Raw genomic sequence first — 23,138 nt, forward strand, 5'->3', positions numbered from 1 at the left:
GGGCACAGCAGCAGCGACCCCAGTAATGATGTAGCCAGAAGCTACAGGCTGTATATGAATAAATAAATAAATATAAACACAAAAATCCTCAGGACCCCAATGTTTGGTTGAATTGAGAACGTATGTGAGTTAGGTTTCAAAACTTGAGTTGAAAACTTCTGCTCTGCTGTTGGTGATTCCACCTTTCCATTTTGTGACTTCCATTCCGCTCTCGCTCTTCTCCGAGCGTCGATCATGCACAGCAAAAATAATTATAATACCAAAACCAACCTGGTGGACTTCCACCGCTACGGACTAGAAATCAGAGCAGGTCACGAACAAGTTTGTGGAGCTCAGGCCACAATGTGTTCACGCTTTGTTGAGAGAGAGAGAGAGAGAGAGAGAGAGAGAGAGAGAGAGAGAGAGAGAGAGAGAGAGAGAGAGAGAGAGAGAGAGAGAGAGAGAGAGAGAGAGAGAGAGAGAGAGAGAGAGAGAGAGAGAGAGAGAGAGAGAGAGAGAGAGAGAGAGAGAGAGAGAGAGAGAGAGAGAGAGAGAGAGAGAGAGAGAGAGAGAGAGAGAGAGAGAGAGAGAGAGAGAGAGAGAGAGAGAGAGAGAGAGAGAGAGAGAGAGAGAGAGAGAGAGAGAGAGAGAGAGACAGAAAGAGAGTGTGTGTGTGTGTGTGTGTGTGTGTGTGTGTGTGTGTGTGTGTGTGCGCGTGTGTGTGTGTGTGTGTGTGTGTGTGTGTGTGTGTGTGTGTGTGTGTGTGTGTGTGTGTGTGTGTGTGTGTGTGTGTGTGTGTGTGTGTGTGTGAGATTGAGATGATGTCTCCAACATTGTTAACAGTCGCAAGGAGAAACCACCACTCGGAATGGATCCAAATCAACTTAGGCCCTTCCAAAGAGGTGTCATCATATGGACACCATCAAATCGAGAATCCGATGGCAGCATCGCTCAATGATTCTCCACCATTGCAGGAAATTCATCTCAACAACCAACAACCAACAACCCAGCTAGCCACCAATGTAAGGTCCAAGGATGATGGCCACATTACATCTTTGCAGTTCATATATATATATATATATATATATATATATATATATATATATATATATATATATATATATATATATATATATATATATATATATATACACATATATGACTAAACTATTGTTTAAGATATCATTTCATATGGGCAACAGAATCATTGTTCATTCAATTGTTATCGATTTGCTCTCGAAATGTATGTCCATTGGGTTTGTTCTGCCAGTGAATTATTTAACAGATAAACTTGATTTGTACATGCTTTAATGCCTTATGTTTCGAGGAAACCAATCAAGGTATCCTTTCAGTTTCATCCTTCCAGCCTCATGACATTGAAACATCATGTGAACATTATTCTCATGACAATGGTACTTTGTGTCCAGCTGGCGAGTTTACCATGGATTTCACAACTCTTAATCTCAGCCGTTAATTGTGTCGATAACAAGAACGATCTTCTAACATTGTACTGGGCCAGAGCAATTGGACCGTTTAACCCGGGCCATGTTTGGCACACACAGGGAGGAACGTGAGCACTTCGTGGCACGGGATGCGATCGATTGTGCCCGCTTGGAAGGAATCCGTGTCAAAGCTCGCGGTTTATCCACCATGCTCATTCTACCACCCAGGAACATGCTATGTACACGTCTCCATGGCACACATCATCCAACACGTGGTCGGGATACAACGACAGGGTGTACATCATCTGGCATGCAATATGTACACATCTCCACGACAACATCACACCAAAACACACGATGTATTAATCTTTACATGGTAAACATCACCCCCAACGCATTGTATGTGTGTAAATGTACACCCATTGTAACATAGTTATGTAACGTGAAAATTTAACCACAACATGATGATGATGTAACATCATTATGTAACATGAAAATGTAACCACAACATGATGATGTCACATCTTTATTGTAACATGAAAATGTAACCATAACATGATGATGATGTAACATCGTTATGTAACATGAAAATGTAACCACAACATGATGATGTAACATCGTTATTGTTACATGAAAATGTAACCACAACATGATGATGTAACATCGTTATTGTAACATTAAAATGTAACCACAACATGATGATGTAACATCGTTATTGTTACATGAAAATGTAACCACAACATGATGATGTAACATCGTTATTGTTACATGAAAATGTAACCACAACATGATGATGTAACATCGTTATTGTTACATAAAAATGTAACCTCAACATGATGATGTAACATCGTTATTGTAACATGAAAATGTAACCACAACATGATGATGTAACATCGTTATTGTTACATGAAAATGAAACCACAACATGATGATGTAACATCGTTATTGTTACATGAAAATGTAACCACAACATGATGATGTAACATCGTTATTGTTACATGAAAATGTAACCACAACATGATGATGTAACATCGTTATTGTTACATGAAAATGTAACCACAACATGATGATGTAACATCGTTATTGTTACATGAAAATGTAACCACATGATGATGTAACATCGTTATTGTTACATGAAAATGTAACCACAACATGATGATGTAACATCGTTATTGTTACATGAAAATGTAACCACAACATGATGATGTAACATCGTTATTGTTACATGAAAATGTAACCATAACATGATGATGTAACATCGTTATTGTTACATGAAAATGTAACCACAACATGGTGATGTAACATCGTTATTGTAACATTAAAATGTAACCACAACATGATGATGTAACATCGTTATTGTAACATTAAAATGTAACCACAACATGATGATGTAACATCGTTATTGTTACATGAAAATGTAACCACAACATGATGATGTAACATCGTTATTGTTACATGAAAATGTAACCACAACATGATGATGTAACATCGTTATTGTTACATGAAAATGTAACCACAACATGATGATGTAACATCGTTATTGTTACATGAAAATGTAACCACAACATGATGATGTAATATCGTTATTGTTACATGAAAATGTAACCACAACATGATGATGTAACATCGTTATTGTAACATTAAAATGTAACCACAACATGATGATGTAACATCGTTATTGTAACATTAAAATGTAACCACAACATGATGATGTAACATCGTTATTGTAACATTAAAATGTAACCACAACATGATGATGTCACATCGGACATTAAAAAGAAAACAAAAAGGACAATTTTTATTCTTCATATTTTTTTGGTGTTTTTCGAAGATAGAAACACCACAGAAAAACATGTTTATATTTACTTTACCATAATATAATTCACACTCACTTCAAAGCTGTCTTGCTTGGGTTTGAATTCCGACGAAGCTATAAAGTGTTATCCCAGTGTTTCAGTGTCACAGTGATTCATTAATGTGTGTGCCGTCCCTCAGATAGACGTGAAACGGATTCCCATCTTCCGGCATTAGTTGGTGAATGTTAAAGTTCTCACATTGTCCTTCATGAAGAATAGGCGAGCTATCACCGGCATCCTGAACAAATAACAAATTCCTGCCCTAACTACTAATGGGAAGGCAATGGTAAACCACCCGGTACAACTCTTGCCAATAAATTACTTCAGTGGTACTGAACCTGCCTTCAAGCAGAACACCGGAAGATGAAGATGAATATGAATATGATAATGCTTATTTCAAGCTCAGTCAAAGTATGAGAAAAAATAAGCAATGTTGGAACACATCCCTCCCCATCCCACATCCATAACACATACCTCCTCGTCACACGTCAATGACACATCCCTGCCCGTCCACTGTTCATAGGACATCCCTCTGCGTTTCACATCCATTCCACATCCCTCCCCATCCCACATCCCTCACCATCCCATGTCCATGACACATTCGTCCCCATCCCACATTTATAACACATCTTTCCCCATCACAAGAAAATGGCACATCACTCCCAATCCCACATCCATAACCCATCCCTCCCCATCCCACATCGCTCTCCGTCCCACATCCATAACACATCAGTACCTATCCCACATCCACAACACATCCCACAGTGTCCCACATCCATTACACATCCCTCGCAATCTGACATCCCTCACATTCCCACATCCATAACGCATCCCTCCCCGTCCCACGTCAATTACACCGCTCTCCATTACGCATCCCTCCCGTCCCATATCCATGTTTGTCTTTCACCATGAAAAGCGAGGCGTTTCATTCAGATGCATTGAACAGTATATTAAATTAATGTAACCAAGGTACAAAGTGACACAAAAAGTGTTTAAATGCAGAACCGCTGGGTTTTCAAAAACCTCGGTGTGCCTGCAAACTTGTACCTCGGTGTACAATCCCAAACTTTTCTCTTGAAACCCACGAACAATCCTCTGATTCCACTGCTGGTGAAATCCTGAGTGGTGGCCAGACGATGAATCACAGATGTGTGGGCAGTCAGACGCTGGAATGAGATGATGAGGTTTGGCACAAGCAATGCAAGAAGCATTTGCTGGGATCTTTGAAACCTGGTGATTCTCACGTGAGATGGACATGTTCACATCGGAGTCACACTTCTCCCCACCTTCCACAAGCAAAAATGACTCAATGGGGTGAGATCTGTCAAATAAGTAAAATAACAAACAAATCTACTGGTAACTAGCAAGTTGAATTTGTTCAACAAAACCTGAAGCTTGTGTTGTCAATAGGTTAACATTAAATCGGATTACCTTGCTGGTGATTAACACATTTGGATAATTCCAAAATTTGAGAGAGTCCACCACAATGAGCTTCAGATTACCTGCCTGGTGACTCACACCTTTGGTTAATTCCAAAATCTGGGAGAGTCTGCTGGGATGAGTATCAGATTACCTACTTGATGACTCACACCTTTGGTTAATTCCAAAATTTGAGAGAGTCCACTGGGACGAGCTTCAGATTACCTGACTGGTGACTCACACCTTTGGTTAATTCCAATATTTGAGAATTCACTGGATGAGCTTCACATTACCAACTTGGTGACACACCTTTGGTTAATTCCAAAATTTGAGAGAGTCTGCTGGGACGAGCTTCAGATTAACCGACTGGTGACTCACACCTTTGGTTAATTCCAAAATTTGAGGGAGTCCGCTGGGACGAGCTTCAGATTACCTACTTGATGACTCACACCTTTGGTTAATTCCAAAATTTGAGAGAGTCCACTGGGACGAGCTTCAGATTACCTACTTGATGACTCACACCTTTGGTTAATTCCAAAATTTGAGAGAGTCCGCTGGGACGAGCTTCAGATTACCTGACTGGTGACTCACACCTTTGGTCAATTCCAAAATTTGGGAGATCCGCTGGGATGAGCTTCAGATTTCTTACTTGGTGACTCACACCTCTGGTTAATTCCAAAATTTGAGAGAGTCCTCTGGGACGTGCTTCAGATTACCTGCCTGGTGACTCACACCTCTGGTTAATTCCAAAATCTGGAAGAGTCCTCTGGGACATGCTTCAGATTACCTGCCTGATGACTCACACTATTGATTAATTCCAAGATCTGGGCCTCTCTCATCCTTCTGCCTCTGTCACCCTGAATCCCACCCCTATCCCTCTCTGTCCAACCCCTATCCCTCTTTCTCCCACCACTATCCCTCTCTCCACCACCCCTATCCCCCTCTCTCTCCCACCCCTATCCCTCTTTCTCCCACCACTATTCCTCTCTCCCTCTCTCCCTCACCCCTATTCCTCTATCCCTCTCTGTCCCACCCCTATCCCTCTCTGCCCCACCCCTATCCCTCTCTGTCCCACCCCTATTCCTCTATCCCTGTCTGTCCCACACCTACCCCTCTATCCCTCTCTGTCCCACCCTATCCCTCTTTCCCTCTCTGTCCCACCCCTATCCCTCTACCCCTTTCTAACCCACCCCTATCCCTCTATCCCTCTCTGTCCCACCCCTATCCCTCTCTCCCTCTCCTGCTCCCTCTCCTCCATCCTCTCTCCCTCCCTTCCATCCTTCCCCCCACTCCTCTTTCCATCTTCCCCCCCCCCAACTCTAATATTTCCATCACTGAAGCAACGGGTTGTATTTGCTAATTTACACTAACAAATGTCAGAGAGAGTTGTGTGTGTGTGTGTGTGTGTGTGTGTGTGTGTGTGTGTGTGAGTGTGTGTGTGTGTGTGTGTGTGTGTGTGTGTGTGTGTGTGTGTGTGTGTGTGTGTGTGTGTGTGTGTGTGTGTGTGTGTGTGTGTGTGTGTGTGTCCTCCATAACTCCAAAACCGTGAAACACAGCAGTCCCAAACTTTGTATGCATGCTATGGGAATGCCAAGCTAGTGCTTGAGTATAAACTGGGTGTTTGAGTGATTTAAACACCCCTTTTGAAGATAATTGACAGCCTTATTTAATTTTCCTTTAGCAAGGCTTCATCATTGGTCAACCCCTTGGGTCAGCCCGTTCTCCCTCGATGGGGTCTTAATTTCGCCATTTTTTTTTTTGGCCTGCTCAACAATGCCTTGACTTGGAACAGGCCACAATGGATTCTTAACGATAAAGTGCTCAACATTTTTTCCACTTTTTTCACTCACATCATCGAATGCATGATCTTCCTCCCTCCGAATCACTGCATGCATTGCAATGCTTATAAACGCCTGGAGACGCCAGTGTTCATGGCCTTATTTCATTTCCACACATATGTAATAAACTCTAGTATCTCTTAAACTGAGGGGAATTTCACATTTTAAACTACGGAATTCACCTTGGCAGCAGTTGCAACTGCTAAAAATGTGTTCATTTGTCCAATTCGGACATAGTTTGACATTCTGGGTGTATCTGGGTGGTGTTTGTAATCACCGATCACTAATCGATTGCCAAAGCGCGGTCATATTAAACACCATCCGGAGATGACCAGAGTGTTAAACAATGTGTGAATTGGACAAATGAACACTTCCTTTTTTTTAGCAGTCAGAACTGATTCTTCGGTCAATTCTGCAGTTTAAATTTTGAAATTAAGTTCAGGTGAAGCGATTCTAGAGTTTATGGTGTTCCAACTGTGATGATTATAATTGTCCAGAGAGTTGTATTCACACGTTATTGATACTCTGGATGTGTCGGGGTGGTGGTTATCTCCGAACATGTCCAGGCGGTGGTTATCCCCGGACGTCTGGGTGGTAGTTAGCTCCGGACATGTCCGGGCGGCAGTTACGTCCGGACGTGTCCGGGCATAGGTTATGTCCGGACGTGTCCGGGCAGAGGTTACCTCCGGACATGTCCGGGCAGTGGTTATCTCTGGACATGTCCGGGCGGAGGTTACCTCCAGGCGGTGGTTATCTCCGGACGTGTCCGGGTGGGAGTTACCTCCGGGCGTGTCTGGGAGGCGATTATCTCCGGACGTGTCTGGATAGTGTTTATCTCTCAGCGTTGTTTATAGTATGACCGGTCGAAAATATATTTCAGACATTATTAGATTTCCATATTCACTGTTATTCTATGCAAAATCATTTTGATGAGACGATGAATCATAATTTACGCTCCACCACACGTCTGCCTTACCTTCCCCTCACCTCATGCCAACCTCCTCCCAAACCCCCTTCCCCCTAAGCACTATTAGATTACCTGTCCCATGGACAGGTGGCAGAGGTGGTGGTGGTCACATGATTTTGTTGTCCTTCATTGTTGGGAGATCTGCAGTCATGATTTTGTTCCTTTTTCGCGTGCCATTTTTTCCAAATGAGGCGTTGATTCTTAAGTGGATTTTTATGGGGTTGGTAATTGAAGATAGTCACGTGGAGACACCGAATATGTTGTCACAGCATTTTTTTTGAAAATGCAGTCCAGTAGAGTGACAGGTGATAATGAGCGAGTCTGAACATTTTCGCTAGTGAGATTAAAAGTAGAGTGATCCAGAGTCATGTATACTAAGTACAATATAGCTGAGTTTCGTGGACCGTTGACGCTTTGTCTCGGAGGAGATAATAAACACTCAGCTCCATTAAAGCATAGATTGCAGCTGAAATTCAATATGGTTGAGAATCTCTTAACTTGAACCAAATTTCAAAATTTGAACTGTGGAATTGAACTTCGTAGCAGTTCCGACTGTTCAAAAAAAAGTGTTCATTTGTCCAATTTTCACATTGCTTGATACTACAATCGTCTCCGGTTGTCTACGGATGGTGTTTAGTATGACCCAGCCAGCAGTTCCTTATCAACCATTCCAATGGAGTGCTCGCTTGAGTGCTTTATCGTGGTGGACGGAATTGACTCCAAAGTCAATTCAATTTCAACCATGGAATTGAAAGGAATCGAGTGGTGATCTGGAATTGACGTCGACTCCAAGTAATTCCCACCATAGGAAAAACTTTTTTCACCCCTGTTGGGTATGGTCTGGTTACACATGGCCTGGTGATGTGTTAATTGAAAATGAAGACACCCCTGGGGCGTCCTGTATGTAATATAGCAGCGAAAGCAAGTCACTTGCAAACTGAACACACCCCAAGGGTGTGTTCCTTTTTAATGAATAGCATGGCATTTGGAGTTGGCCAGGAAAGCGTGCTGATTGCTTTGATGATGGACATGTTGGCAAGACATTGGCTGATAAAGTTTTGACAACATGTCATTAAAAAGGTCCAGAATTGCAGTTTGGAACCATGTTGGGTAGGTTAAAGAAGACAGTCTGAAAGTTGCATGCTCGCTTTGTTCAATAGACATTGCTCATCACAGTAATGCATCCAATATTCTAAAACATTTGAAAACCAAACACCAGGGAGAGTACCTATTGAGAATAGGTCCAGAGAGATGGTTGAGAATGTGGATTCAAAGAAACCAAAGTCTGCGCCAACAACTGGTTCACTTTCATAATCGACGATTGAAAGCAATTTCACCCCAGTACACTGCCTTCCCATCCCCTCACGCTGCCTTCCCTTCCCCTCCTCCCATTCTGCCTTCCCTTCCCGTCCCATCCCCTCATACTGCCTTTCCTTCCCCTCATGCTGCCTTCGCTTCTGCATCCCTCATGCTGCCTTCACTTCTGCTCCCCTCACACTGCCTTCCCTTCACTCCTCTTACACTGCCTTCCTTTCCCCTCCTCTCACACTGCCTTCCCTTCCCCTCTCTTCACACTGCCTTCCCTTCCCCTCCATTCACACTGCCTTCCCTTCCCCTCACAGTTCCTTCCCTTCCCCTCCCCTCACACTGCATTCCCTTCCCTCCCCTCAAAGTGCCTTCCCTTCCCCTCACAGTGCCTTCCCTTCCCCTCCCCTTCCCCTCCCCTCACACTGTCTTACCTTCCCCTCACAGTTCCTTCCCTTCCCCTCCCCTCACACTGCCTTCCCTTCCCCTCCCCTCACAGTGCCTACCCTTCACCTCACACTGCTTTCCCTTCCCCTCCCCTCACAGTGCTTTCACTTCTCCTCCCCTCACACTGCCTTCCCTTCCCCTCACTCTCACCTCCCTCCTCCACCCCTTCTCTCTTTCCCCTCCTCTCTCTCTCTCTCCCTTCCTCGCCCCCCTCTCCCCACTCCATCACCCCTCTCTCCTCTTTCTCCCCTCTGTTCCTCTCTCTCTCCTCCGTTCCTCTATCTCCTACCCCCTCTCTCCCTGCTCCTTCCTCATCCCTTCTTTCTTTCCCCTCCTCTCTCTCCCACCTCCATCACCCCTCGTTCCTCTCTCTCCCCTCCGTTCCTCTCTCTCCCCTCCGTTCCTCTCTCTCTGCTCCTTCCTCACCCCTTCTCCTTTCTCTCTCCCTCTCCCATCTATCTCCCTCTCCCTCTCCCTCTCCCTCTCCCTCTCCCTCTCCCTCTCCCTCTCCCTCTCTCTCTCTCTCTCTCTCTCTCTCTCTCTCTCTCTCTCTCTCTCTCTCTCTCTCTCTCTCTCTCTCTCTCTCTCTCTCTCTCTCTCTCTCCCCCCTCTCTCTCTCCCCCTCTCTCTCTCCCCCCCTCTCCCACCCCTCTCTCTCTCCCCTCCCCCTCCCTTTCTCTCTCCTCTCTTTCTTTATATTCCCGTCAGCGAAGCAACGGGTGGTGTTTGCAAGTAATGAATGTACATGCTGTATCTTACTTGTGCAGTTACTCCACAGACCTAACAATGCCGAGGTGTCATGTTTAAGGTGTGGATACAATGTCCAACTTTAACTCACATTTTGCATGAAATGTGTGTTTATGTCATATGGGACAAAGTTTTTCTGGTGTTGGCTTAATGGTAAGGGTGGTAGGCTTGGGATCCGAGGGTCCTGAGTTCAAAGAGTTCAAACCCCGCTTATTCCATTGAATTAATACCAGGTAGGGTTGACTCAGCCTGCCATCCTTCTGAGGTCGGCACAATGAGTACCAGCTTGCTGGGATGATTGAGCCATTCGAGTATCCTGCGTTGGAGTGGTGACCCATCCAGGATTGTGCCCAACAGTCCAGGAGACTGCTGCGCCAGCACCAACACTCTGCACAGAGTATGGTCCCAATGGATGGATGAATGGATGGATGGACAAAGGTGTATCCCATGGTGAAGAATACCACAATACTAATACCTCTTATTTAATGGCTCCAATTATTTCCACCTTTTGGTAGAATCGGTCGAGGAAATATTTGGCCCAACTGTTTCACAAACAGCTGATCAGGCCTCTCGTTCTACCAAGAACTGGTTTGGGCAGGAATTTGGAATTTGTTCAGGATGCCGGTGATAACTCACCTATTTTTTTTGTAAAGACATACTTTTTAGCTCATCTATGATGAAGTCAAGATGACCTGTTAAAGCCATAACAATGTCCTTCAGTCAGTTCGATCTTCTTTCCTTCCGTCATTCAGGCAGTGGGTTCATTAACATTTTTCGTTTTTTCCATACTCCGCCGAGGCGGCTGAATGGATCGTTTTGAAACTGGACATGATGGTTCATAACGTCGATGTGCAATTCCATCGAGGTGGTGAGATAATGAGCTAATAAACTCAAAATGTAATCGTGCTTCTATGTCCATCACATATTGCGAGATTCCATCATCTCAAGAGATGTTTCGATGTTGTTTAATTTAAATCTCTTAATTTAACCCCTTAATTACCTTCGCCAGAGGAGAGGGTATTGCATTTGGGTCTGATTGTCTGTTTGTCTGTTTCTTTGTCGGCACAGAACTTGAGTAGGTGTATTAATTACAAACTGTTGAAAAACCTAAAGACGCCGATGACCATTAAGATCCCTAAAACCCCTTAGAACCCAAAGACCTTTTGAGAACCCAAAGACCACGAAGACCTCCAAGATCCTTTGGAACCCTTAAGACCCTTTAAGACTCCCAATACCCTCTATATCACCTTATGCAGCCCGATTATGACTACCCTCTGGAGACGAGCATCTGTCCCACTTGGGACTATTCAGTAAGTCAACCAAATCGCAAACTCGCCGACCCTTTGAGATGCTCAGCGTCCACCAACTATTTCTAGATGACGGGACACCCAGATTAACTTCTATCTGAGGGACAGGGCACTTTGTGATGCAACGCCCTGGATGTGAAACACCAATCCGCGAGTTATAGTCGAGTTAGAAATCGAACCTACACTACAAAGCTCAAAGGTAAGTGCACTCAGTCTGTGAAATCCTGTAGAACTTACAAATAACCACATTAATGTTCCACAAAACCTTTTCCATAGAAACAAAATGTCGACATCAATCGGTTACAGGTATGGAAACACAACACTGACCTTGCGTAGATATCGGAGGGAGGTACGAACTGCTGGAAACGCTGTAATTGGTAAAGGAAAAGGCAAAGCAAATGTCCGGCACTGAAGATGGCTGCCAGAATGCAAAGTGATGAAAAGACGACGGGTGACACAACCCTGCCGTTGGCCCACCATGACGCCAGTCCCATGAACATGATGAAGTACACCGAATTGGTGAGGGATGGATGGATTATACCTGGGGTTTCAAGAGGACATACATGAGTGAACTCACCAATTGGAATGGTACACACCAGTCCAGATTCAGATTTCATTTCAAAAGCGACATTGTACGTGATAAAACTCCATCAAGACAAATCAAGTTGACTCTACCTGTAGTTTTGGCAACTCCGAACAGATGAGCAGGTGAGACTCTACTCGGTACAAGCACTCGACTTTGAAATTTGATCACGTCATACAGGGTGTTCCAAAAAGACCCGGACAACTTTGGTTGTTAATATATTTAGAACCACAAATGATACAGCGATACTCTTTCTTATGTATGATAGAGAAGCTCATAAATTTTGTGCACACCATCAATACACTTCAATGTGAGCTCCATCACTGGTGATCGTGGGGGCCAGGCAGTTGGTCCGTCTCGACCAATCCAGCGACCTGGAAATTTTTCATTCAGGACGGCTCAAACGACTCATGATATTGATATCGGGTTGCAGGTTTTCAATCTGTGGGAAGGTGAATCCTTCCAACATGTTCATGTAAATTGTTTAGGTCACTGTATCCTCCGTAAAGAAAAACGGACCCAGCCAGCAGTCATGGAGAAGGCCACACCTTAATTTGGACCTTTGGACAAAATTGCTTTGACCTTTGGACAGTTGCTTATGTGTTCGGAGACCACGTGGGGGTTTTCAGAGCCCCATATCCTCACATTGCGTTGGTTGACCTTCTCCAACATGTGAAAGCAAGATTCATCTGTGAACGTGACCTTTTTCAGGTAATCTTCGTCATCCTCTATGAGACTGAGCATTACCAAGGCAAACGTCCTGCGTTTGGGTCCATAATTTGGTTTGAGTTCCTGCAGAATCTGCACCTTATGGGCAAAAAGCTTCAGTCTTTTATACAAAATCCTGTGTACAGTGCTGGTTGGTAGTCCCAGTTCTCTGGATGCATGTCGGATTGATTTTCTGGGATTTTGTTGAAACGATTCCAGGACTTGTTCTACATCTGCTGCATCTGTGCTTGGTCTACCGGTATTTTTCTGTTTCTGTAACTTCCCGTCTCCTTAAACCCATTGTACCATTCTCTGGTACAAGTCCACAATGGCGGATTCCTTCCATGCCTTGTACGGAAATTACCCTGAACCTGCGTGTCGGATTTCGTCTCGATGAACTATTCGACGCACTGAGCTTTCTCCTGTGGAGTCGCCATTATATTTTAAATTAAATCACCAGATCTGAAAATGACAAAAAAATTAAGAGCTTCTGTATCATATAAAACAAAGGGAATCATTGTATCATTTGTTGTACTAAATATATTAACAACCAAACTTGTCCAGGTCTTTTTGGAACGCCCTGAACAACAACAATAGTCTGTTTAACGTATCTTACCGATGTTTCAACATTTGAGTTTCACCATTTCTTTACCTGTTGGGTTTGCTAATCCCAACACCGTGGATTTGGGGAAGTCATCCTTGGTAAGTGTACAAAGTGAAATTCAACACACACACACACACACACACACACACACACACACACACACACACACACACACACACACACACACACACACACACACACACACACACACACACACACACACACACACACACACACACACACACACACACACACACACACACACACACACACACAAACCCGCTAAGTGTAGGAGACAATCAAGCAAAGGCAAATCAAGGAGGTTGAAGTACCTGCTAGTCCAAGCAGGAAAGTCGTTACAACTTTCCCAGCTGTCTCAATGATCTTCCCAATTAATTCCTTCAAGTGAGACGCGATGCTGGCTATTTTTTCCAAAATCTGTCGCTTACGACTGGTAAATAATCCCTCTTCCTCCTCTTCGTATTCCTCTTCATATTCCTCCTCATCATCCTCATCATCCTCCTCCTCCTCTTCCCCCACCTCCTCATCAATCCTCTCCACCAAGTAGTTTTTTTGTTCTTCTCCTCGTTTCTCGAGCAAATCATCACATCCTTTGTCCGGTACACCAGGATCCCACTCCTTCAGATCCTGCAGAAAACACATTTGAAACGCTATTTAACAAATATCACTCTGAAGGACCCTACTATTTTTTTTATTTATTTTTTGTATACCTTGTCGAGGCTCGTATGAGAGCGAACATATAACGCATAGCAAGGGGGGGGCATGACATCGAATGGGTGGGAGTGGGAAGGACAAAACAGTGGGGAACAGAGACATTAGGAGTTCTGTGGAAGGGAGAGGGATGGGGCGGTGAACATGGGGTATACAAGATGGACATTACAGGGATTTTCAGGAAAGAAAGCAGGGAATTTGAAGGAGGTGGGCTTGGGGTGGATGAACGGGGGTAGAAAAGACCGGGGTATTGGATGGGGGACGGGGTATTGGATGAACTGCTATTTTGAAAACCTGGAGGGAAGAATGGGATTGAACAGATTGTGGGAGTTTATTCCAAAGGCGGGAAAAAAAGAGGAATGAAAGAGTGAGGGTGAGCAGTGATTCGTGATTTTGGTAGTTTTACCAGAAGGGGGTTGTTGGCCGACCTTGAGCGCCCTGCGGAAATATGGTGGGGACAAATCGCTGACAGAGCAGGGGGCGCGAGACCGGAGAGGAGACAACAGAAGACAGAAAGACCACCGACCAGCCTGCGGTGAGAGTGAGAGGCCCAAAGACTCAGCCTCAACGCGGGAGATACCAATGATCCGAAATGCCTTGGTTTCCAGAGCATGAAGCTGAGAAAGGTGGGAGGCAGGAGCACCAGCCCAAAGGGGAGAGCAGTACTCCGTCAAGCTGTGGATGAAAGCTTTGTAAGTGGCCAGGAGCTCAGGTGGGCCGAGGAAGGACTTTGCACGATGGAGGATTCCCAGTCGGTGACTGGCTTTAGAAGCCACGTTGGAAATGTAGAATTTCCAAAGGAAAGATCATGGCAGACAGTGAGACCCAGAAGCTTGGAAGAAAGGACTCCTTCCAGAGAATTGTTGCGAAAATGGATGGGGGGGTGTTTCCAAATGGACCTTTTGGAAAGACATAGTGAGAGTGTGAGATTTTTCAAGATTGAAAGACAAGTTCCAAGTGTTGGACCAGTTTGTGATTTTACCCTAGACCTACAGGGAGCAAAGAAGCTGCTGCATGCCAGTCTGATGGATGACAGATTGTACGCAGAGGGTGAAGTCATCAGCAAAGAGATAAAGAGGATCGTCCAGGGAGTCGGAGAGATCATTGATGAAAACCAGAAAAAGAACAGGGCCCAGAACACTCCCTTGAGGAACTCCAACCTCGACAGGAAGAGGGGATGAAAGAACTACATTAAGGGCCACACGTTCACTGCAACAGGAGAGGAAGTCTGCGAGCAAAGAGTGGAGATGGCCTTGGATACCGTAGAATGAGTTTGGTGAGCAGGGCAGGGTGCCAGACCATGTCAAAAGCATGAGATATGTCTCGGGATATGGCTCTGATTTCATGTCCAGCATTGAGGTCCTCCATCCATTGTTGGGAGAAGAGAAGCAGCATATCCAGGGTAGAGTGACCTGGTCTGAAACCAAATTAATGACCGAAAATCAGGCCATTTGAGAAGAGGAAGGATTTAATATCTGAAGCGATGATGGATTCCATAACCTTGCTGATGATTGGGAGAAGGCTGATTGGTCTGTAGTTGCAGGGATTTGTTTTTGCACCTTTTTGTGCAGGGCAGTGATGTTTAATGATTTCCAAGCAGATGGCAGATGACATTGAGCAAATGAGAGGGTGAATAGAACAGAGAGAGGGTGAGCAAGAGCAGTGGAGCAGGTTTTTAGAATACGTGGGTTGATGCTGTCTGGACGGGTTGCAGAATCTGAGTCGAGGTTTGACAGCAAGCTCTCCACCTTGTCAGGAGAAAAGGACACAGAGTCCAGGGACAGTAGCGTGCAACTGGGTAAGGTGGGTACAGAAAGTGAAGGGTTTCGGACACACAATTTCGATGCAAACACCGAGTTTAGGCATTCAGCCTTTTCATGTGTGGTATCTGCAGAACGGCCATTTGAGGTAAGGGAGGGGATGTAGGAGGATAATACACCATAAACAGATGTGATTAGATGCCACCAGGATTTGGAGGAGGGAGAGAGGTTTGAGAGTTCAGACTTGAGCTTAGAAAGATGTTGTTTTCTGGATCTCCTGAGGGTAGATACTCACTTGTTCCGAGCTTTAAGGAAGAAACTGAGATTGCCCTCAGTTGTGTTGCTTTCCATGAGGCAAAGGCAAGTTGTTTCAATCCAACTGCCTCGCCACAAGCTTCAATAAACCAAGGGCGGGAGGCAGTGTAGGACAAGTGAAGATGAGAAGGGATAAATCTGTGCATGAGGGAGAGCAAGTTTCTTTGAAAGAATTCCCAGGATGAGTAAATGCTGGAGAATGTAGCGATGGGAGACCACTCTAGAAGTTTGATGGCTGCTTGGAGACCCTGATAGTCAGCTTGAGTGAAATGCCAGACTCGATGGCGCTGAGGTGGTTCTCTGATAACAGCCAGAGAGATGTCCACTTTGAGAAGCATGTGGTCAGATGAACCGATTGGAGCAGGGGAAGAACAGCAGCTATTGTCAGGGAAATTTGTCAAAATCAGATCCAGAAGAGATGGAGTACCATTGGTTGAGATCCGGGTCAGGAAATTGACCGATTGAGTCAGTCCCAATGAGTCGCAGAAAGCTTTTGCTGAAGTGCCATGACAGGTGAGAGAGGTAACCACACCTATCCAACTGGAATATTGACAATTGAAGTCGCCACATATGAGGAAGAGAGAGTTTAGATGAGAAGATAGAAGTTGGTCCATGTTTTCAGATAGTGAGGTGCAGATGGAGTCATCACTGTTTGGTGGACAGTATAGTACACATATAAACATGAGGTGAGAGTGGAGGCAAAGCTGTAGCCAGAGGTATTCCTGGGGGTGTGGGGGAGTGAGGGCAGTGCATGGAGAGTGAGGAATAGAGTCTTTGATGAAGAGAGCAATTCCTCCACCAGGGCGAAGCTCAGGTCTGTCATACCGGAGGAGGGAGTAACGATGGAGAGATACTTGGGAGTTAGAGACATGTTGACGGAGGAAAGTTTCTGTTAGGCGGATTATGTCTGGTTTGTCAGTGGCATCCTGTATGGAAAGATCTGTAAGGTTTGAGTGAAGGCCCCGGATATTTGAGGTTCACACTGTTCATGAAGAGGGAGGGGTGGAAGCTTTGGGTACAGGGGGGGGAGGGAGGGGGAGGGTAGGACAAGGGAGGAGGGGGGGAGGTAAGGAGAGTTGTTGAAAGAGTGTGAGGGATTGCAGAATAGCTCGGGAAGGGGGCCGGATGAGGCGGAGAAAAGGCTCTGTGGTGCTGGGGGAGAGGGAGACAAGAGAGGGGGCAGAAGGTACTTGAGAATTTTAGGAGGTGGAGTGATGAAATGGAGGTGAGAGGGCAGGAGAAGGAGGCAGCTTTGTGGATGTGAGGGGGGGGGGACTTTGAGACGGGCGAGCGAGGGGGCTGAATGTTGGGAGAAGGGTAAGTGGGGAGAGTTGAGGAAGAAAGGTGAGGGGGGAGTTTTTGAGAAAGGTGCGAAGGAAGCTTGGAGGGAGAAGAGTGTGATGGTTGCTTTGAGAGGGAGGGGTGAGAGGGATGAGTTGGCCCTGAAGTTGGAAAAAAAGAATGGTTGATGGAAAGCGAACATTCATTGCAAACTTGTGTTTTTTAAATTTTTAGGTGGACTCCATTTGACGAATGTCACTCAGGGGAACCCCACAACGGCTCTGTTTCACCAATATCACTCGGAGGGACCCCACTATGGACTCTGTTAAACCAATATCACTCTGATGGACCCCACTATGTACTACGCTTAACCAATATCAGTTGGAGGGACCCCACTATGGACTCTGTTTAACCAATATCACTCTGATAGACCCCACTATGTACTACGCTTAACCAATATCAGTTGGAGGGACCCCACTATGGACTCCGTTTAACCAATATCACTCTGATGGACCCCACTATGGACTCTGTTTCACCAATATCACTCTGATGGACCCCACTATGGACTCCGTTTAACCAATATCACTCTGATGGACCCCACTATGTACTATGCTTAACCAATATCAGTTGGACGGACCCCACTATGGACTCTGTTTCACCAATATCACTCTGATGGACCCCACTATGGACTCCGTTTAACCAATATCACTCTGATGGACCACACTATGGACTACATTTAACCAATATCAGTTGGAGGGACCCCAATATGGACTCCGTTTAACCAATATCAGTTGGAGGGACCCCCTTATGGACTACATTTAACCAATATCACTCGGAGGGACCCCACTATGGACTCTGTTTGACCAATATCACTCGGAGGGACCACACTATGGACTACGTTTAACCAAAATCAGTTGGAGGGACCCCACTATGGACTCCGTTTAACCAATATCACTCTGATGGACCACACTATGGACTACATTTAACCAATATCAGTTGGAGGGACCCCCTTATGGACTACATTTAACCAATATCACTCAGAGGGACCCCACGATGGACTCTGTTTAACCAATATCACTCGGAGGGACCCCACTATGGACTCCGTTTAACCAATATCACTCTGATGGACCCCACTATGGACTCTGTTTCACCAATATCACTCTGATGGACCACACTATGAACTACATTTAACCAATATCAGTTCGAGGGACCCAATATGGACTCTGTTTAACCAATATCACTCGGAGGGACCCCACTATGGACTCCGTTTAACCAATATCACTCTGATGGACCACACTATGAACTACATTTAACCAATATCAGTTGGAGGGACCCCATTATGGACTACATTTAACCAATATCACTCGGAGGGACCCCACTATGGACTCTGTTTAACCAATATCACTCGGAGGGACCACACTATGGACTACGTTTAACCAATATCAGTTGGAGGGACCCAATATGGACTCCTTTTAACCAATATCACTCTGATGGACCACACTATGGACTACATTTAACCAATATCAGTTGGAGGGACCCCAATATGGACACCATTTAACTAATATCAGTTGGAGGGACCCCAATATGAAATCCGTTTAACCAATATCACTCTGAGGGACCCCACTATGGACTCCATTTAACTAATATCACAATGAAGGATGCCACTATGGACTCAGTTTAACAGATTTCACCCCAAGAGTGAAACCCCACCATGAACTTCGTTTCAAAGTTTTCACCCCGAGAGTGTAACTCCACGATGAGCTTGAAGCTTTGAAACTGCTCTGGCAAAGCTGCATCAAAAGCATCTCATAAATTTCAGAAAGGTCTGATGCAATTTCTCATGAGATCCAATAAAAATCTGGTGAGAATTTCATTTGATCTCATGAGAAAGTTCTGAAAGTTTATTATTCAATTGTTGTGGTTTTTTAAAACTTAATGCACCTGTTTATTACTCAATGAAATAAAGATATGATTACCCAGATATTTGATTTATCCTTCAGGTGGTGATTAAAGGGACATTTACTCTCATTGGTAGCATGGGTTAGAATCTTGCCACGTATTCACATTGCATGCATGTCTCGAAGAGTCTGGGTTGTTAGGGAATCAGAATTCTAACCTGAAACAAAACAACAACAACAACAACAAAACAAAGGAAAACTAGACAAGGGAAAACAAAGGAAAAAACATTTCACAAAACAAGGGAAAACTAGAACATCACTCGGTGCAGCACATACCTCCACCAGGCTGAACAGTTTACGTTTTCTATCCCACTGATAGACTGGATCTGGATTAGGAACGAAACCAAAATCTAATCGGCTTGTTCTTATCACCTACCCAACTCATCCACCAAGGTTTGTCATAACTCATCCACAACCTTTTGAAATATCATGTTACACATTGTTTTGTGCCCCATCTCTCAATGGTGAAGAGTCACTTGATGTATATATATATATATATATATATATATATATACATATATATATATATATATATATATATATATATATATATATATATATATATATATATATATATTTTTTTTTTTTTCTCTTTTTTTTTTTTTTTTTTAATCGTCATATCTGGATCCGGATCCGGATCCTGATCTTCACCAAAATCAAATCAATTCGTCCTTGTCACACACGAACCTGTCCAAGTTTTGTCCGAATATGTTCATAACCATTTGAGATATTCTGCTCACAGACAGACAGACAGACAGACAGACAGACAGACAGACAGGGGTGAAAAAAACAGCCTCCGCCCACCTTCGGTGACAGAGATAATGATGCACAAAAGAGTGTCAAGAAAAATGAGAATGACAAAACTCCATTAAAACTGAACTCAAGCATTCTCAACTGTTAACGTGTACACTCACTCGCTTAGCTCATTCATTTCTCGCTCACACAAGCTCATTTGTAAAACTAACTCACTCACAGCACTCTCCAAAAAGATGGATCCATAAAACGAGCATTTCATTCGTCATTTGGGATGAGATAAAAAGCTTGCTTCAATATGCTTGGCTTTCTTATCCGACATCTTGCCTCGTGATGCTGTGACCTGAGATGACGTGACCCGAGATGCCGTGACCCAAGATGCATGACCCGAGATTCCGTGATCTCAGATGGCATGGCCCGAGATGCTGTGACCTCAAATGGCATGACCCGAGATGCCATGACCTCAGATGGCTTGACCCAAGATGCCGTGACCTCAGATGGCATGACCCGAGATGCTGTGACCGCAGATGGCATTACCCGAGATGCCATGACCTCAGATGGCTTGACCCAAGATGCCGTGACCTCAAATGGCATTTATTTTTTACAGTGATCCAAGGCCCATGGAGGAGTTATGTAAGCCACATGCAGGACAAAACATAAGTAGACTGTGTACTCTTACATGAATCATGACATGATTGGACAATGTACAAACACAAACGGTACATGGGATTTGAACCTAAGATCCTCACATTATGATCCAGGGGTTCAGATGGGTACGCTAACAGGTAAAGCAGTTTTTTTTGGACTATTTTGAGTTTCTCGTTCATTGAACATTTTGAACGACCCTCGTAAATGTTCAATCACCTTGTATTTCATGCAGTAAATACACAAAACTACATGATCCTTCGACCTTGCATGATATCAAGACCTTGGACCTTGTAGACCAAAAGAAAACAATGTATTTTCAATATGTATTCCTACTACCACCACCACCACCACCACCACTACTACTACTACTACTACTACTATTAATCTCACAGTGAAATGTTTGGCCAAACTATTTCTCACCAACAAGATTTTCATGCTTGAAGAGCTTATCGATTGTAGCGGGAATTTAACTCACCTAAACAGAGCATACCTTCCGACAGGTATAAAAAATAATTCAAGAATCGGGCATTGTGTCGAAGACATCAAAATCACATGTTATGCATGTCAGGGTTTAACTCGTCAAACAAAATAAAGTGAGACTGGAGAATACAACACTCAGTCAAGGGATTGGGTCAGTCTACTTCAGCTTTGTCATGGAATGGACACCGCCATGAGAAACAAAGGTAAATTGTTCTCACCACCATGGAAAGTAAAAGTATACCAACCACCATGGGCATCGAAGGCATGCTAATCACTGTGGCCAGCAATGGTACATCTTCCCGCAGTGGGAAGAAAAGGCACCCGAACAAGTGTGGAGGGAAAAGGTACGCTAACCGGCATGGGGAGCAAAGGTATCCTCACCAATGTAGAAGGAAAGGATATGTGAACCGACATCGACAGCAAATGTATGGTAACGCTTGTAGGAAGTAAAGGTACCCTAACCATTGTGGATGTCAAGGTATGCGAACAAAAGTGGTGAACGAATATATGCCAATCGGCATGGGAGGCAAAAGTATGCTGACCACAATGGAAATCAAGCATGATGCAAGTTAACCACGGTTGAGAGTAAAGGTACGCTAATCACTGTGGCCAAGAAAGGTATGCTAATCGACGTGGAAAGCAAATGTACCCAAACTGTTGTGGAAGGCAAAGTTCACCAACACTTACTAAATTCACCAACACGCACTAACTTCACCAACACGCACTAACTTCACCAACACGCAATAACTTCACCAACACACACTAACTTCACCAACAAGCACTAACTTCACCAACACGCAATAACTTCACCAACACGCACTAACTTTACCAACACACAATAACTTCAACACACACTAACTTCACCAACACATAATAACTTCACCAACACACAATAACTTCACCAACACACAATAACTTCACCAACACACAATAACTTCACCAACACGTAATAACTTCACCAACACGTAATAACTTCACCAACACGCAATAACTTCACCAACACACAATAACTTCACCAACACGCAATAACTTCACCAACACGCACTAACTTCACCAACACGCAATAACTTCACCAACACATAATAACTTCACCAACACACAATAACTTCGCCAACACACACTAACTTCGCCAACACATAATAACTTCACCAACACACAATAACTTCACCAACACACAATAACTTCACCAACACACAATAACTTCACCAACACACAATAACTTCACCAACACATAATAACTTCACCAACACACAATAAATTCACCAACACACAATAACTTCACCAACACTCACTAACTTCACCAACACACAATAACTTCACCAACACACAATAACTTCACCAACTCGCAATAACTTCACCAACACGCAATAACTTCACCAACACACAATAACTTCACCAACACATAATAACTTCACCAACACAATAACTTCACAAACACAATAACTTCACCAACACAATAACTTCACCAACACACAATAACTTCACCAACATGCAATAACTTCACCAACACACAATAACTTCACAACATGTAATAATTTCACCAACACGCAATAACTTCACCAACACTCACTAACTTCACCAACACACAATAACTTCACCAACACACAATAACTTCACCAACACACAATAACTTCACCAACACACAATAACTTCACCACCACGCACTAACTTCACCAACACATAATAACTTCACCAACAAACAATAACTTCATCAACACATACTAACTTCACCAACACACAATAACTTCACCAACACACAATAACTTCACCAACACGCACTAACTTCACCAACACACAATAACTTCACCAACATATAACTTCACCAACACAATAACTTCACCAACACGCACTAACTTCACCAACACGCACTAACTTCACCAACACGCACTAACTTCACCAACACGCAATAACTTCATCAACATGCACTAACTTCACCAACACGCACTAACTTCACCAACACGCAATAACTTCACCAACACGCAATAACTTCACCAACACACAATAACTTC

At 44.0% G+C, this 23,138-nt stretch overlaps 1 protein-coding gene across 1 annotated transcript in view; it reads right to left on the reverse strand.

Annotated features, from left to right (window-relative positions):
* Positions 1-23,138, reverse strand: part of PIEZO2 (piezo type mechanosensitive ion channel component 2) — a 343,960-nt gene that overhangs the window by 228,445 nt on the left and 92,377 nt on the right. Inside the window, exons 6-7 of the mRNA XM_085890260.1 lie at positions 13,535-13,850; positions 11,635-11,848 (exon numbers count right to left, since the gene is read on the reverse strand). Of these exons, the coding sequence (XP_085746386.1) occupies positions 11,635-11,848; positions 13,535-13,850 (530 nt within the window). The remainder of the gene's footprint in view (positions 1-11,634; positions 11,849-13,534; positions 13,851-23,138) is intronic.

This window comes from Eptatretus burgeri, chromosome 7 (genome assembly GCF_056783735.1).
Source record: "Eptatretus burgeri isolate ZD-2024b chromosome 7, Ebu_testis_v1, whole genome shotgun sequence".
In the NCBI taxonomy this organism is placed as follows: domain Eukaryota; kingdom Metazoa; phylum Chordata; class Myxini; order Myxiniformes; family Myxinidae; genus Eptatretus; species Eptatretus burgeri.